Below are 15,327 nucleotides of genomic sequence, written 5' to 3'. Positions count from 1 at the left end.
GCCTTCAAACAAATTTTGTATCTGTGTTTTATAAAATATACATCTTCGGCTCAAAAGATTTTTGTGTAACTACTCTCATTTGGAGTTGCAAACCACAGGTTGAGAACCACTGATATATATATATATATATATATATATATCTCAGTGGTTCCCATATCATATATATATATATATCTCAGTGGTTCCCATATCATATATATATATATTTCTCAGTGGTTCCCATATCATATATATATATATATCTCAGTGGTTCCCATATCATATATATATATATATATCTCAGTGATTCCCATATATATATATATATATATATATATATCTATATATATATATATATATATATATCTCAGTGGTTATCATATATGTATAGATAGATAGCTTTCTTCAGTCTTGACAGACTATGGATGTCCACTGTAAGGATGTCTGCACGTGAAACTTTTGTTGCATGAGTTGTGTAATCTCCAACCCCACCTCCCATGAGTCAGCATTGTTAAATACCAGTGGCAAGTGGAGATTCAGGATGACTCAAAACAAAGCTGAGATAAACAGAGAGCACATACACCATCTAGAATTCCAAAATGGTCACCCATCTGGTAGTAGCCAGGTTAAATATTGCTTAACTTTGGTGATCTGACGAGAACTGGTGTGTCAACGTGATTATGCTATATCATATATATGATCTCGTAAGAGTTAAATGGTTTTCGTTTGGTTCTGAGGAGACAATTTAGGTCCAAACCTTCACATAATTGTACTAAGTATTTTTTCCTTTTCTTTTTGTTGAGGATGGATCATCCTACCAGATGCCAGACATTCACCTGCTATTTCAGGCACTCCAACCTAGAGATCTTCCTAATATTTTAACTCTTTTTAAATGCAATTGTTTGTATTTCTCTTACAAATTCATTGCGTATATTTTGCAATTACTCGTATAAAACTGAGTTTTTGTGTGAAAATCAATTTCTCTCTATTGAACAGAGCCAGATCACGATAGCTGCAGAGTTTTCTATAACAAACGTTTATAAAAGTGTGTGTGTGTGTATATATATATATATATATATATATACACACACACACACACACCATAGATTTTAGCAGATAAGACAAGGTAGAAAATTGGATCAAATTTTCATAAATCTTATCATATATCGGTTGTATAAGACGACTGCTAAACCACAAAACCATGTCTGTTTAGCCTGGGCTAGAGATTGCAACATCCAGTATTTTATAAAATATTGGTTTTTAAAGATGATTTTTGAATTTTGAGGGTCGTCTTATATGCTGAAATATATGGTTTGTGTATGTATGTATGTGTGTGTGTACGTATATATATATATATATATATATATATATATATATATATATATATATATATACATATATATATACACGCACACTTAGGCAGCATTAATTGCTCCATAGTGGTTTTGGAATGTTTATAGAAGTGTTATATGAAAAGTAATTCACTTGTTAAATGCACTAAATTTATTCGTGTCCTTATTATAAAACAACAACAAATATTCCAAAATTAGTTTGGGTTAATTATCTTTGATGAATCCAGATGGATTCGAAAGTACTTGGGCCTATCACAGGTACATCAACTAGTTTGTGCTTGAATCAATAAAATTAATTAGAAAGATGGAAATGATCCAAGCGAGAATGAGTAGATTCAACATATTTTTAAAAAAAGATGATTTTCTTGCATCTTTTATTACATAGTGCTGGTCTATCCAACATATCCTCAGTTTTTCTTCATCTCATTTTTTTCTTTGAAATGCTTCCTGGAGATATATATATATATATATGTATTAGTAAGTTATAAAATATATATGGCAATTAAGCTACACAGAATATTCCGCGTTTCATCCATGCTAGGATTCATCATATGAGGAGTTTTGGTTGTCTCGCATTTTTAGGTACGCACATTCTTAGTTTTTAGTTAGCCAATCAGCTTTCTAGTTTCCACCGCACCCTTCCTAATCATCTAATGAGCAGGCACTTACAGGACAAAGGACCAGTTGACCTCCGGTTCACCTCTTTGTGTATGCTATTTCAGTGGGGAGCGTAGATATGTTCTGACCTATTTTAAACTTAGGTTAAATGTGTTTGTTTTTTTATGTTTATATATATATATATATATATATATATATATATATTAGCGTTGGGAAGATTAATCAGAATTGGAAAAAATTGTGCCTATTTTCTGATGCCAAAAACGATTCCTTTGTCTTTTTTTATTTGATTTTGTTTAAAACCAAAACTTTCATTTCTGCTAGTATATATGTATATATATATATATATATATATATATATATATATAAAAAATATAATTTATTGATTTTAAACTTGCAGTAAAGCTAAAATCTATAAATCATCCTCCACAAGAGTTTTTATGTTTGAAAAAAATATTTTCACATTTAACATGTTTTTTTTTAGGTTAATCGGGAATAAATAATAACTTAAATATTTAGATTTATAATCAATCGGAATCTGTAATTTAATACGAAATTGATCATTGTATTGGAATTGGCCCATCACTAACATGTATAGCTCTCCTTAAAATTGGAATTTTTCTTTTCAAAGCTAGATCCATTTTTGCTTAAGGATGTCTTTTACTTTTGTGGTCCTTCTCCCTTTGTTTAAAACCAAATAAATTCGACACCTAATATTTGTTAGGTAAACTTTAGCAAAGTCAAATGTTAGAATTGTAAGGAAATAATGGCTGCCAAAAGTTATGCGTATTCGTCGTCTTATGGTAGTCCGAAGGCAACTCTGCAGCAAAGAATTAGCGATCCATTAAGTTTAGTAAATAAGTCTTAAATTTAAAAAAAAAAGAAACAAAATTTTTCTGTTGAATGAACAAATGGGAACCTTACTCAAAAAGAAAAGATCGGAATGTTTCTTTCATTCCTTGATATTAAAGGATTCTGACATAGTCCACATAGGATTACGATATGAAGCATGTTACTATATGATAGGATTACTATATGGAACCGACTACTGTCACTTGATAATCAGTGTTTAACACCAGAAAACAGTTATGATGGATTCTTCGGACTATTGCTCTCATCTTATTTGCACAACGTTTCAGTTAACGTGACCTCAGATGTTCAGGTGTATCTTGTCGAACTCTGGAATCTCCATGGAATTTTGAACACTCTTTATTTAATCCACAAGGGTGGCATGTTCTTGCAGAAGTCATAAGTAACTCTCGATTGCGTATTTGGGTTGCCTGCGTTGAAGATTGAACTATCACTCTTCAGGAGAAAACCTTTTATGACTTTCACTAAGTACTCTATATGCTGTGCCACGGGTCCTTGTGAAATTTCTTAGTTCTACAATACACACCTGAATAGGATCGGAAATTAGATCGCCTGAAACATGAAAATAACAATCAAGATGAGAATAGTCGATCCTCATCGCAAAAATTCAGAACATAATTATGAAAAATGTTTAAATTAAAAAAAAAAAAAACTCAGTTAATTTACTGAATAAAATTGCAATAATTTTGGCGTTGAATAAAATTGCAATAATTTTGGCGTTGAATAAAATTGCAATAATTTTGGCGTTGAATAAAATTGCAATAATTTTGGCGTTGAATAAAGTAATATGCGTGTTGCAGGAATTGAACAAACATTGCAAATGGAAGTCGCACTCATGCAATACAACTTTATTCCCCGTCTGATGCGTGTTTGATATTTGAATTAAACCTGTTAAGAGAACGGTAGCGAATTTGGCCTCTGTTTTACCTAGGCCTAAAAATCCATCGATACAGGTTCGATTCTTGCAGCAAGCATATCTCTTTCTTGGTTATTGTTCGAACATCATTTCTTCAAAGAGTTCATGTTTTTTATGAACAAAATCTTTTCAATCGGTAAATATATTTTTTACATTAAATTCTTGGTTTTTAAACTTATGAATATTTATCTAAAATTCTGCATGTTTTTGTTGGGTGTATGTGGCTACGTGTGTTTGTGTTGTGTTGAAGTCAGTATTTTGAATAATGAATGTCACAATTATCATCATTCGTTTTTTTTTTCTTTCTCTCTCTCGCTCTCCTTCCTCTTCTCTCTGTCTCCGCCTCTTGCTCCTCGCTCCCTCTGTGTCTCCGCCTCTTTCTCCCCGCTCCCTCTGTGTCTCCGCCTCTTTCTCCCCGCTCCCTCTGTGTCTCCGCCTCTTTCTCCCCGCTCCCTCTGTGTCTCCGCCTCTTTCTCCCCGCTCCCTCTGTGTCTCCGCCTCTTTCTCCCCGCTCCCTCTGTGTCTCCGCCTCTTTCTCCCCGCTCCCTCTGTGTCTCCGCCTCTTTCTCCCCGCTCCCTCTGTGTCTCCGCCTCTTTCTCCCCGCTCCCTCTGTGTCTCCGCCTCTTTCTCCCCGCTCCCTCTGTGTCTCCGCCTCTTTCTCCCCGCTCCCTCTGTGTCTCCGCCTCTTTCTCCCCGCTCCCTCTGTGTCTCCGCCTCTTTCTCCCCGCTCCCTCTGTGTCTCCGCCTCTTTCTCCCCGCTCCCTCTGTGTCTCCGCCTCTTTCTCCCCGCTCCCTCTGTGTCTCCGCCTCTTTCTCCCCGCTCCCTCTGTGTCTCCGCCTCTTTCTCCCCGCTCCCTCTGTGTCTCCGCCTCTTTCTCCCCGCTCCCTCTGTGTCTCCGCCTCTTTCTCCCCGCTCCCTCTGTGTCTCCGCCTCTTGCCTCTCGCTGTCTCCTTCTCCTTCCCTCTCTCTCTATCTGTCTCTTCCTCCTTCCTCTCTCTCCCTCTCTCTGTCTCCGCCTCTTCCTTCTCCTCCTCTTTCCTCTCTCTCTGTTTCTTGGTTTACTTATCAATTTAAGACAAATCTAAAACGATACATGGTATTGAAATGTATTTAACGTTAATCTTCCAGCTGCTGAGAGTGGTAGACATGCGGGCCAGGAATAAAGGTGGGTTGAATTATTTGCGTCCAACATAACTATTATAACTATTATAACTATTATTTTTATTTGTATTCGTTGTTTGTTGTTCTTCTTACTTGGATGAGCGTAGTGTAACTACAGCATCCGTATCCAACTGGTTTCATCACCCTTTTCTTCTTCACTCTTCCTCCTTCTCACCCTTTCTCCCCTCCCTCCCGCCTTCCTTCTTACTCTCCCTCCTCCTTCACTCTGCTCTCACTTTCTTCCTCCTCCCTCCGTCCCCACTTTCTTCCTCCTCTGTCTTCCTCCGCCACCTGTCTTTCTCCTTCCTCCTCCTCTGTCTGTCTTCCTCCTCTTTCCTCCATCACCTGTCTTTCTCCACCCATCTCCGTCTTCCTCCTCCTACTCCATCACTCCTATGTTTTCCTCCTCCTCCAGTTTTCTACCTTTCTATCCTTCTACCTCTCTCTCTCTCCATATTTTTTGGTGTCATTTTTACTTCAATATCACTTTTTTCTTTTTATACAACGAACCTCATATTTCAAGCTACATTTTTTCTTAACATTTAATCAGCAATCATTTTTAAATATCATTTTTACTATAAATTCACTTTTTTTTTTTTATCATTGAATAGACCTCTCATTTTTTTCACAATTTCTATGAAATTTAGGCAACTTAAATTTTTCATCTTTTAAATTATATTTTCATTTTTAGTCTTTATAGCATTTAAAAAAAACAAAACAATTTTGGTGCGGGTGTAAGTTATTTTCAAAAAAAAAAAAAGATACGCTTTCGTTTTTCATGTTTGGAATAATAAAAATATTTGTTGGCGATTCTTTTACGTTTGTACATTGTGTCCAACGTAATCACTGTACACCATAATAAGGTTGCTTCTTTGAAGGGCATGCCTTTGCTGCTGATGGACAGTTATTTACTAGAAAGCGAAAGTGCATTGAGACGAATCACGGTGCATGGTGGGGGGGGGGGGCAGTTAAGGACGCCAAAGTAGAAAACATTAATTTTAACCAAAAGCTAACTTTACTTGATACAAAACTGTCTTTGTTGGGAAATATCTTGATTGCTTTGGAATTAATTGTTAGTACCGTTTGAACATTTAATATTCTTTAATTAAGCCTAACACTTGAGTTTGACAACATAACCAAAATGAAACTTTTTTTTAGTGCGATTAAAAACAATCGCATATTACTGCTGACCATTCCTTGTTTTTGCTCTTCTTTTTCTATGGCTCGTGATTAGGCGCTTAAATCTTTATTTTTTGAATTGCTGATTTTCGAATGAATGTTCATTCTTCCCCAAATTAGGTTAGGAGGAGGAGATTGTTGTGTAACATAGTCGTACAATTTTTCAGTAGCAAAAAAAAATTGTGAAATATGAGCTCAAATAAAAGAAAAAAAAAAAAGAAAAAAAGTCTTTCCTTTGCTTTTTCTGTATCTTGCTTCTGTATGCTAAAAACAAAATGAAAACTTGTCTTTCGTTGAATCCAAAAGCTTATTATATAATGCGTTCTGTTTGTGCTCTTCCTCCATTTCTATTTTGTTTTTTTTTTTGTTTTTTTAATCTTCTTCATCAGTTGAAATAGAGGCGTAGGAATGTAAATAACCATCATCCTGAACATATGATGCTGAAGCTATTGATGATATCTTCATACTCTTTTGTTGGTTTAATCTCTCCTTCTTTTCTACATTTTTTATGGCAGTTCTGTCTGGTGGTCCAAGTTGGAATGGACCCTTAGGTCATCTTTTAACTCTCAGATCTTTGAAATATTCACAGTTTTCCACAGGAACCTGAAATATCAGATTTTATTAATATCAAAAATAGAGTTTAAAATCTTTTAGATTAAATTAAAAATTATTTTACATGTCAAATAAAATGGAAAAAATGGCTTTCAATATTTTAACTGTAGAAATTAATTTATTTCAACATTTGTACGATTCAGATATTATGTTTGTCCCCTTCACAATAAATTAAAAACAAAAATAATTTTTTTTTTGTTTTTTTTTTTGTCAGTGATTGAAAAGGCTAGATGCAACAAACCCTTCATTTTCTATTATCCCCACCCTCCTCTCATCGTATCTTTCTTTCTTGCGTCTAAGACGCATATTAAATTTTTCTCAGTCATATGACGCGTTCAGTGGACGGACGACATAAGCACCACTTGATACTTTTCACACAAAAAAAAAAACAGTTAAATGTTTGGAGCGTAATAATTTTGCTGGTAATTTCCTATTTTCTAGAATGATTTGAATATTAACGCAAACTTTTTCCGGGCCACCTATTTTTACGAAACGCGTTTTATCGTTATTTCCATGGCAGGTGCTCGTCTGAACTCCAATCTCTGGTCCCCCCTCACCAATCTTTCATGAAAAACACCCGTCTAGCTGAATCCACTGTGAAAAATTTCCCCCCACTCTATATCTGTGCCTAAATCTAAACGTGGATTCCATGAACAAAGCTTCTTTCTTAGAACTGCACGCCTGTGGAACTCTGTTCCGTCTGCCTGCTTCCCACCTACAACTTGGATGTCTTCAAGTCCAACGTTAACAAATTCCTAATGAACCGCCCCCTTGGATGCACATGTCATCAAATCTCCACACTAACGTAATGTACTTGCAATAACCCTTATCCCTGAGTGGCTTCCAGGCCTTGATAGGTGGTGATCACTGTGTAAAAAAAAAAAAAAAAAAAAACCTCCTTGAATGCATTTTGATGAACTACTGACAAATTCTTCTCCACGATTTTGCTTTCGTTTTGTTGTTTCTGTTTCCCACTGTTCAACCTTTCTTGTTTTCTTTCTTCCAGTCATATTTGAAGGTCGTTACAAAATTAAATTTTTTTGATGTTTGACTTTAATGAACAACAATGATGTTAGTGCGCGTTGATTTGCCAGTCTGAAAAAAAATCAAAACAAATCGAACATAATTAGGTTGAGAATTTAAAGGAAATTTGTGGTTTTAATTATCGACATTTCAACAGATGTATATCAAATATTCAAACACTTATTTTCCACAAATACTTTGAATTTAGCAATGATTTTTTTTTTTTTTTTTTGTGATTAGATTCTCCTTGGTATTTTTTTTCGCATTTTGTGACAAAAATCTCAATTTCAACTTTAGCGCTTACGTCATTTTGCCACTGAACGCATCATGAGTGAGGCTGAGGGACCCTGGAAGGCCTTTCATAAAGAGGACCAAATGCTTTACATGGAAAAAATAAATGGTTGCAGACAATTATTAATCTTTTTACTGGAAAAAGAAATGATGCATAACTGTAAAGAGTTTCAAGATGGTTCCTGAAAAAGAAAAAAGATAAATTAACAAAAAAAAAATGCAACAATTTTTGATTAAAACAAACATGGTTGTAAACATTATCATTTGTTTGTGTTAAAATTTGATATGTTTTTCATATTTATTTTAGAAATTATTTTGATAGTGCTCTGTAAAAAAAAATCTTTGCTCTTTCCAATAAACCGAATATAATATTTTAGACAAGCGTTATCATTAGTTAGTTTTTTTTTTTTTTTTTTTTTTTTTTTTACACAGTGGTCACCACTTATCAAGGCCCGGAAGCCACTCAGGGATAAGGGTTATTGCAAGTACATTACGTTAGTGTGGAGATTTGATGAAGTGTTTACTTAAGGGGACGGTTCATTAGGAATTTGTTAACGTTGGACTTAAAGACATCCAAGTTGTAGTTAGGTGGGAAGCAGGCAGATGGAACAGAGTTCCACAGGCATGCAGTTCTAGTTTAGTGTTAAAATTTGATATGTTTTTCATATTTATTTTAGAAATTATTTTGATAGTGCTCTGTAAAAAAAAAAACCTTTGCTCTGCCCTGTGTTCTGAAGATTGGGAAGCACTGGTCCATCATATTCATTACAATATAAAATCTGATTGTTCATTGTTTATTCATTACCGTGTGTTTCCTTTTCAAATTATCTCATCTTGGGTACACCACTGTTAACTATATCGCAGAACTGATGAAGGGGCTCCCTTTTGAGCCAACACGCTTTCTGCTATAATGTTAAAGAAATGTGTGGATAATCGTACGAACATAATGTTATTCTTACAACATGGGTAAGAATATTGTATGCATGCATGTGTGATGAACATAGAGAGTAAGTTCATCGTCATTGAATCTATTATATAAATCTCACCTGTCTGTTTAAATGTATGTATGTATGTATGTATGTATGTATGTTAGCATGTCTGCCCAAAACTTTTTGCAGATGTGACGGATTTTCACGAGATCGGTGTCGTTTTGAAGCTCAACCCTTCGGACGCTTTTTTTTTTGCCAATATTTTTGAAAGTCATCCCCTCTTTTCAATTGACTAGCCTTAATTTAAACCTTTGACACTTCTGGTTTGGCAATGGATGCAACGGCAAAGACGTCCAGTTTTTTGGGTTTTTTTTTCACATTCTTTTCCTCCTCTGCGTCATGGGTTCGAGTCTGCCTGGCTGCCTTTTTTTTTGCTCAACACACACGTCCAAACACCTGGACAATGCTGGGCACTTAGGCTAGTACCCCCCCCCCCCCAAAAAAAAAGCAAGAATCCCAGAATTTCAGTTTCAAATTCTTTTCATTTTAAGCCTAAAATTTTAGGTATTTCTCGGAATGAAAATCATGTAAAATTTTTTGATGAAAATTGTGATCAGCAATCTGTGTGTAACGGTTAAACATAAAATATCATTTTAGCTTGATTTCAATCGTCATCTGGGTACAAAATGTTATTTGTTTGAGGAAGTAAATTTACTAGTCCTGGGACAGGTATTTAGTTAGAAGTCGATAACCTGAAAGCATATTCATTGCAAACGTAATTTTTGTTTTGCATCTGAATTATGTCCATGAAAGCAGCCTACATGTACTTGATAACCCCGTATTTCTAATCTGAGCATTTGAATTTTTCCCAAATATTCAAATAATTGTACCTCCCTACACACACACACACTTGTTTGGTGTTTTTGTTTGTTGTAAGGCTTGCCATATGTCTGTATAGATCATTGTAAAAAATATGATATCCTATGCTGTTTGGTGTTTTTTCATATCTAGATTTGTAACTTAATTGATGAAATTTTTAACAAAAGAAAAAAACTCATTAAACTGAATATGAAAACGTGAGTGCGATATTATAATCTCGACATTTTGATGCCAACGTTTATTTTTTTTTTATACACATTACGTTTATTCATGGGGAGAGCGGGTTCATCTCTTACTTGAATCTAAATTTCCATTTGAACATTTGATAAACTGCGCTTTATATTTTTGCCGATCCATTTTTTATCTGTTTTATACAAGCACTAATAAAATGGACACGAAAAAACCTTGTACATCCCAAAATAGTCTTTGGTCAATTTAACTTGCACTATTTTGGCTGCCGTGGACTGCATATCTGTCAATATCGATGTCAAATTTTTTTTTATATCTTAATTTGAATAGCGAAAAGCAAAAAAATCCAATGGCCGACCACCTATATTCATCTTCAGGACTCTTGTTGCCACCACAAAATTTCTTAAACCACCATTGTGCTGTGCATTAAATAGTGGTTCCTAGGCCAAACGCTTTGTTGCTATCGCAAGCTCTTTCAGCTGCTTTTCAACTTGAAATAAGAAAATTATGTGACTTTGTTTTTTTTTCCATCTTGTAATCAACGTTCTGAAAAGAATACATAATTGTTTTAAAACAATTGTAATTTAAACGATTAGAGAGTGAAAAAACGCTCTTTAGAATCATATTCAAAGTAAAGGTATTATAATTAAAACTTATTTGAAAATATATCCAATGAAAACAAAATTAAAAATTCTGCTAGAACTTCTCAACGTAATAATTTGAATAACAAAAAGACAACAATTCTAGTTTTGATCAGTTATTGTAAACAATGGAACTGCGTGTTCTTAGGTGTTGTAAAGCCAGAAATGACGTCCGATTTGGAAATGTCAAATGCTCTCAAATTTCAAAGTCATAAAATTTTATCTGCAACCATTTAGAAAAGATTAATTACTGAATTATTTACAAGTAGAATCTCGATGCGTTCATGGAGACTTTGTTTTGTCATAAAAATATGTGCATGTCTTTATTTCAATAAAGAATCCGTTAATTAATATAAACGAAAATAAAGTACAAGCTAAGAAACGTCTTTCGATTAATTATAGAAAATCTTATTCACTTTTCCTGTTTTCTGATCACTTCCTCAAAATGATAAAACCTTTAAAAAATGGCTGAACACTTTGTTTATATATTCAAATATATTTTGGCAAACTTTCAGCATTTGTTTTCGATTTTCTTTGAGAATATTCGATTAAGTAACATGAAATTTGTCCCAAGGTTATTTTTTTTCAAATATTTGAAAGCATGAAAGTTTGATTTTGCTGAAATGATCTGTCTTTTATTTGTGCCACCTGCTGCCATACGTTATTGTTCTTGCGTTTCGTGAAATGCTTGTTCATTGGTCATGGTTGTAGCATTCACCTTGGGTCAGTTGGGCTTTTTCTTTCCAACAAGTTTTTTTTTTTTTTTTTTTTTTTTTACACGGTGGTCACCACTTATCAAGGCTCAGAAGCCACTCAGGGATAAGTGTTATTGCAAGTACATTACGTTAGTGTGGAGATTTGATGAAGTATTTACTTAAGGGGGCAGTTCATTAGGAATTTGTTAACGTTGGACTTGAAGACATCCAAGTTGTAGTCAGGTGGGAAGCAGGCAGACGGAACAGAGTTCCACAGGCGTGCAGTTCTAAGAAAGAAGCTTTGTTCATGGAATTCACGTTTTGATTTAGGCACAGATAAAGAGTGGGGGAAATTTTTCACAGTGGATTCAGCTAGACGGGTGTTTTTCGTGAAAGATTGGTGAGGGGGGACCAGAGATTTCATCCCGTTTGTACATTCCTTTTTCCACTTTTTTTTTTTTTTTTTTTTTTTTTTTTTTTTTTACAAGGAAGTCACCACTTTTATCAAGGCCAGGAGGCCACTCGGGGATAAGGATTATTGCGTGTACAGTAATCAATGGGATAATATCGTAGTAATCACTAGTAATGGAGATCTTACTTGGTGTCTTACTTAAGGGAGCGGTTCATCAGGAACTTGTTTATGTTGGACTTGAAGCCATCCAAGTTGTAGTCAGGTGGGAAGCAGGTAAACGGAAGAGTTCCACAAGCGTGCACTTCTAAGAAAGAAGCTTTGTTCATGGAATCTACATTTTGATTTAGGCACAGATTTCTATCAACTAAATACAAGATTTCATTGTTTCTCATTTGTATGTTACGCTTGAGATTTTTGCGCACACTGCATTCCAATAATTTCTGCTTTTTCTGCATATTTTTCAGAAATCCAGTAGAGTTTTCTCCCATGCATTACCTCCAAAATTGCAACCCTATTTTTAATAACTGCATATTTTTGAGTCAGAAAGTTTTCATGCTTTTTATTAATGAGATAAGAATTTATGCTGGTAAAGTTTCATAGTGCTGTGCATTACAGAAATCCAGTAGACTTTTCTCCCATGCATTACCTCCAAAATTACAACCCTATTTTTAATAACTGATTCTGAAATCCCCCTTCAAGAACTGCATTTGTCCTCCTCTACCGCCAATACACACAAACACAAACATCTTTCATATTTCTTTTTTGTGCCGATGTGACTTATTAGTGAGCTCCTTAAAAATGGCAACAAAAGTGAATAATTTGGGTGGTGCTTATGTCAATGGATCATCAAATCTAAGGGAGATAACCAGCATAAACATAGTAAAAAGAAGCATATTTTACAAGATATAATTTGGGACGCTGAAATAATCAGTAAAACAATGAAAGAATGTTAAAATGAAAAAAAAAAATTACACGATTTCTGTAGCCGAGTTCCGGAAATTGCTGAAGCAATTTACAAAAAGGAAATAAGCTAGCGAAGTTAATCAACAAACTTAAAAATATAACCATGTTAAGTAACAAGATAAACTTATTAATTAACGTATTACACAAAACAAAAGTAAACCACCTGTTACAATGAAACTATTTTAATTAACAAACAAAATTAAATAAACTTAATCAACCAAGAAGTTGTTGTCCAATTAGTCAAAGAAAAATGCTTCCCTTATTTAAGACCCCCCCCCCCAAAAAAAAAAAAAAATTCCGAACACTTTATCTTGAAAAGATAAACAAATTTCTTATTTTCTTATTTTTTATTTTTGTTTAAAAAGAAAATTACATTGACGGTTTATATACTTCAAAAAAGTTTTCTATTTTCGTTGTTTTGTGTACGGTCATTATTATGCGCCCCAAATTATACCTTGCAAAATAAAACTACAGAATAGTAAAAAAAAAAAAAAAAAAAAATTTAATCAATGACGGTTTAAATACTTAAAAATCTACTTAAAAAAAGTTTTAATCATCCAGACGCTGACTGATTACCTAAAATAAATAAAAACAAATTTTTTTTTTTTGTGTGTGTAATCATTTTTTTTTTTTTTCGTTTTTTGTTTAACATCCTTTCATTGTTTTACTGATTACTTCAGCATCCCAAATTATATCTTGCAAAATATGCTTAGTTTTGCTATGTTTATGCTTGGTTATCTCCCTTAGATTTGATGATCCGTTGACATAAGCGCCATTTGGTTTTGATATTTTGTTTTTTTTATTAAAGAATTCCTTGTTTGGTTTGAAGATGTTATTATTTTGTTGAAATATTTTTAATTTTGTAGAAACTAATATATATATATATATATATATATATAAGAGCAAACAGTTAATAAAACATGTTAAAAAACACTTTGAGAAAGAGTTAAAACATTTAATCTGAAAAGAAACACTTGATAAGTGGATAGTTCTTAATCCGCGGAGTTTCAAAGAAATACTTTCCTTCTCATCAGAGGGTAGGAATTAACAAAATGCGGGATCGGATTTTGCATACAAAAGTAAAATTTGCTTTTTCATGTTCTATTCCATGGGTGTTACCAACATTATTAATAATTGGATTCTCCTTTTCTACAGGTGGTGGGAATTCGACTGCAGATACGAGCACGAAACTCGACCTCCCAAGTGTTGAGGGACTAAAAGTTGCGAAAGGAGACATCCCGAAAACGGCAACGAAAAAGGATATCATTTGTATTGACGATTAGCAACCAATGCAGAAGGGATGATTCTGCAAAAAAAAAAAAATTAAAATTAAAAAAAAACAAATCTAATTTTTCTTTTACATTCTTCTCTCCCTCTCCTCCACATTCACCCCTCCCCCCCGACCCCTCTCAGAAAAAAACCAACAAAATAAAACACTTCATCTTTATCCAGTTAGCCCATCCTCACACAGATATCGTTGTACGCACTGTGTGCTTGCAATGAAAACTGTTCCCTCCACCATGATGGATGCTATCCTGAGGGATCATCCCCCACCCACTTTCTTTATCTTCATCCTCTCATTAAAGAAATTTAATTTTAATAATTCCCAGTTTTGTGCAACCAAACATGAAAAATACATTGAATAATGTACGCGTGAATGTGTAGAAAGAATGAACCAAAAATAACGTTGCACACTTGTTCAAAATATAAATTTTGCAGATAAAAAACAAAACATTTTAGAACACGGGAGAAACTTTTATTATTATTATTTTTTTTTTTCAGCCACAATCAGAAAAAATACATTGTAATAAAAAAGTATAAATGAAAAAAAATATGCAAGTGAAATATAAAAAAAATGAATAAAATATGAAATAAAAAATCTGCTTTTTTTTTCTTTTTTTACAATCTTTTTTCCTTTTTTTTACAATCTTTTCTTTTTTCTTTTTTTTTTACAATCTTTTCGTTTTCCTTTTTTTTACAATCTTTTCTTTTTCCTTTTTTTTTACAATCTTTTCTTTTTCCTTTTTTTTTTTTACAATCTTTTCGTTTTCCTTTTTTTTTTTACAATCTTCTTTTTCCTTTTTTTTTTACAATCTTTTCTTTTTCCTTTTTTTAACAATCTTTTCGTTTTCCTTTTTTTTTTTACAATCTTTTTCCTTTTTTTTTTACAATCTTTTCTTTTTCCTTTTTTTTTACAATCTTTTCTTTTTCCTTTTTTTTTACAATCTTTTCTTTTTCCTTTTTTTAACAATCTTTTTCCCCCTTTTTTTTTACAATCTTTTTCCCTTTTTTTTACAATCTTTTTCCCTTTTTTTTTACAATCTTTTTCCCTTTTTTTACAATCTTTTTCCCTTTTTTTTTACAATCCTTTCTTGTTTCTTTTTTTAACAATTTTTTCCCTTTTTTTACAATCTTTTTCCTTTTTTTTTACAATCTTTTTCCCTTTTTTTTTTACAATCTTTTTCCCTTTTTTTTTAAAAATCTTTTTCCCTTTTTTTTTACAATTTTTTTCCCTTTTTTTTTTTACAATCTTTTTCCTTTTTTTTGTACAATCTTTTTCCTTTTTTCTTTCTTTACAATCTTTTTCCTTTTTTCTTTCTTTACAATCTTTTTCCT

The 15,327-nt window shown here is 33.2% G+C and overlaps 2 protein-coding genes across 39 annotated transcripts in view; one reads left to right on the top strand and one right to left on the bottom strand.

Moving 5' to 3' along the window:
• LOC145270472 (ATP-dependent chromatin remodeler CHD4-like) overlaps positions 1-14,543 on the top strand; it is a 251,553-nt gene extending 237,010 nt beyond the window's left edge. For 22 of the 38 annotated variants that reach the window (XM_080126123.1, XM_080126121.1, XM_080126118.1 and 19 more), the window contains one exon: positions 13,867-14,543. In XM_080126123.1, the coding sequence (XP_079982249.1) occupies positions 13,867-13,994 (128 nt within the window). In that variant the 3' untranslated portion in view covers positions 13,995-14,543. Of the gene's footprint in view, positions 1-4,865; positions 4,903-13,866 lie in introns of all 38 variants that reach the window. The other 16 variants (XR_013865378.1, XR_013865376.1, XM_080126127.1 and 13 more) reach the window with 4 other exon arrangements.
• Positions 6,546-15,327, bottom strand: part of LOC145270474 (uncharacterized) — a 45,497-nt gene continuing 36,715 nt past the window's right edge. Inside the window, exon 2 of the transcript XR_013865380.1 lies at positions 6,546-6,680. The gene's annotated coding sequence lies outside the window, so the exon portion shown is untranslated. The remainder of the gene's footprint in view (positions 6,681-15,327) is intronic.

Source organism: Euprymna scolopes, chromosome 46 (assembly GCF_053919585.1).
Source record: "Euprymna scolopes isolate OS-2025 chromosome 46, ASM5391958v1, whole genome shotgun sequence".
Taxonomy (NCBI): Eukaryota; Metazoa; Mollusca; class Cephalopoda; order Sepiida; family Sepiolidae; genus Euprymna; species Euprymna scolopes.
Note: the sequence above shows the minus strand (reverse complement) of the source record. Positions and strands in the feature narration are given on the sequence as shown.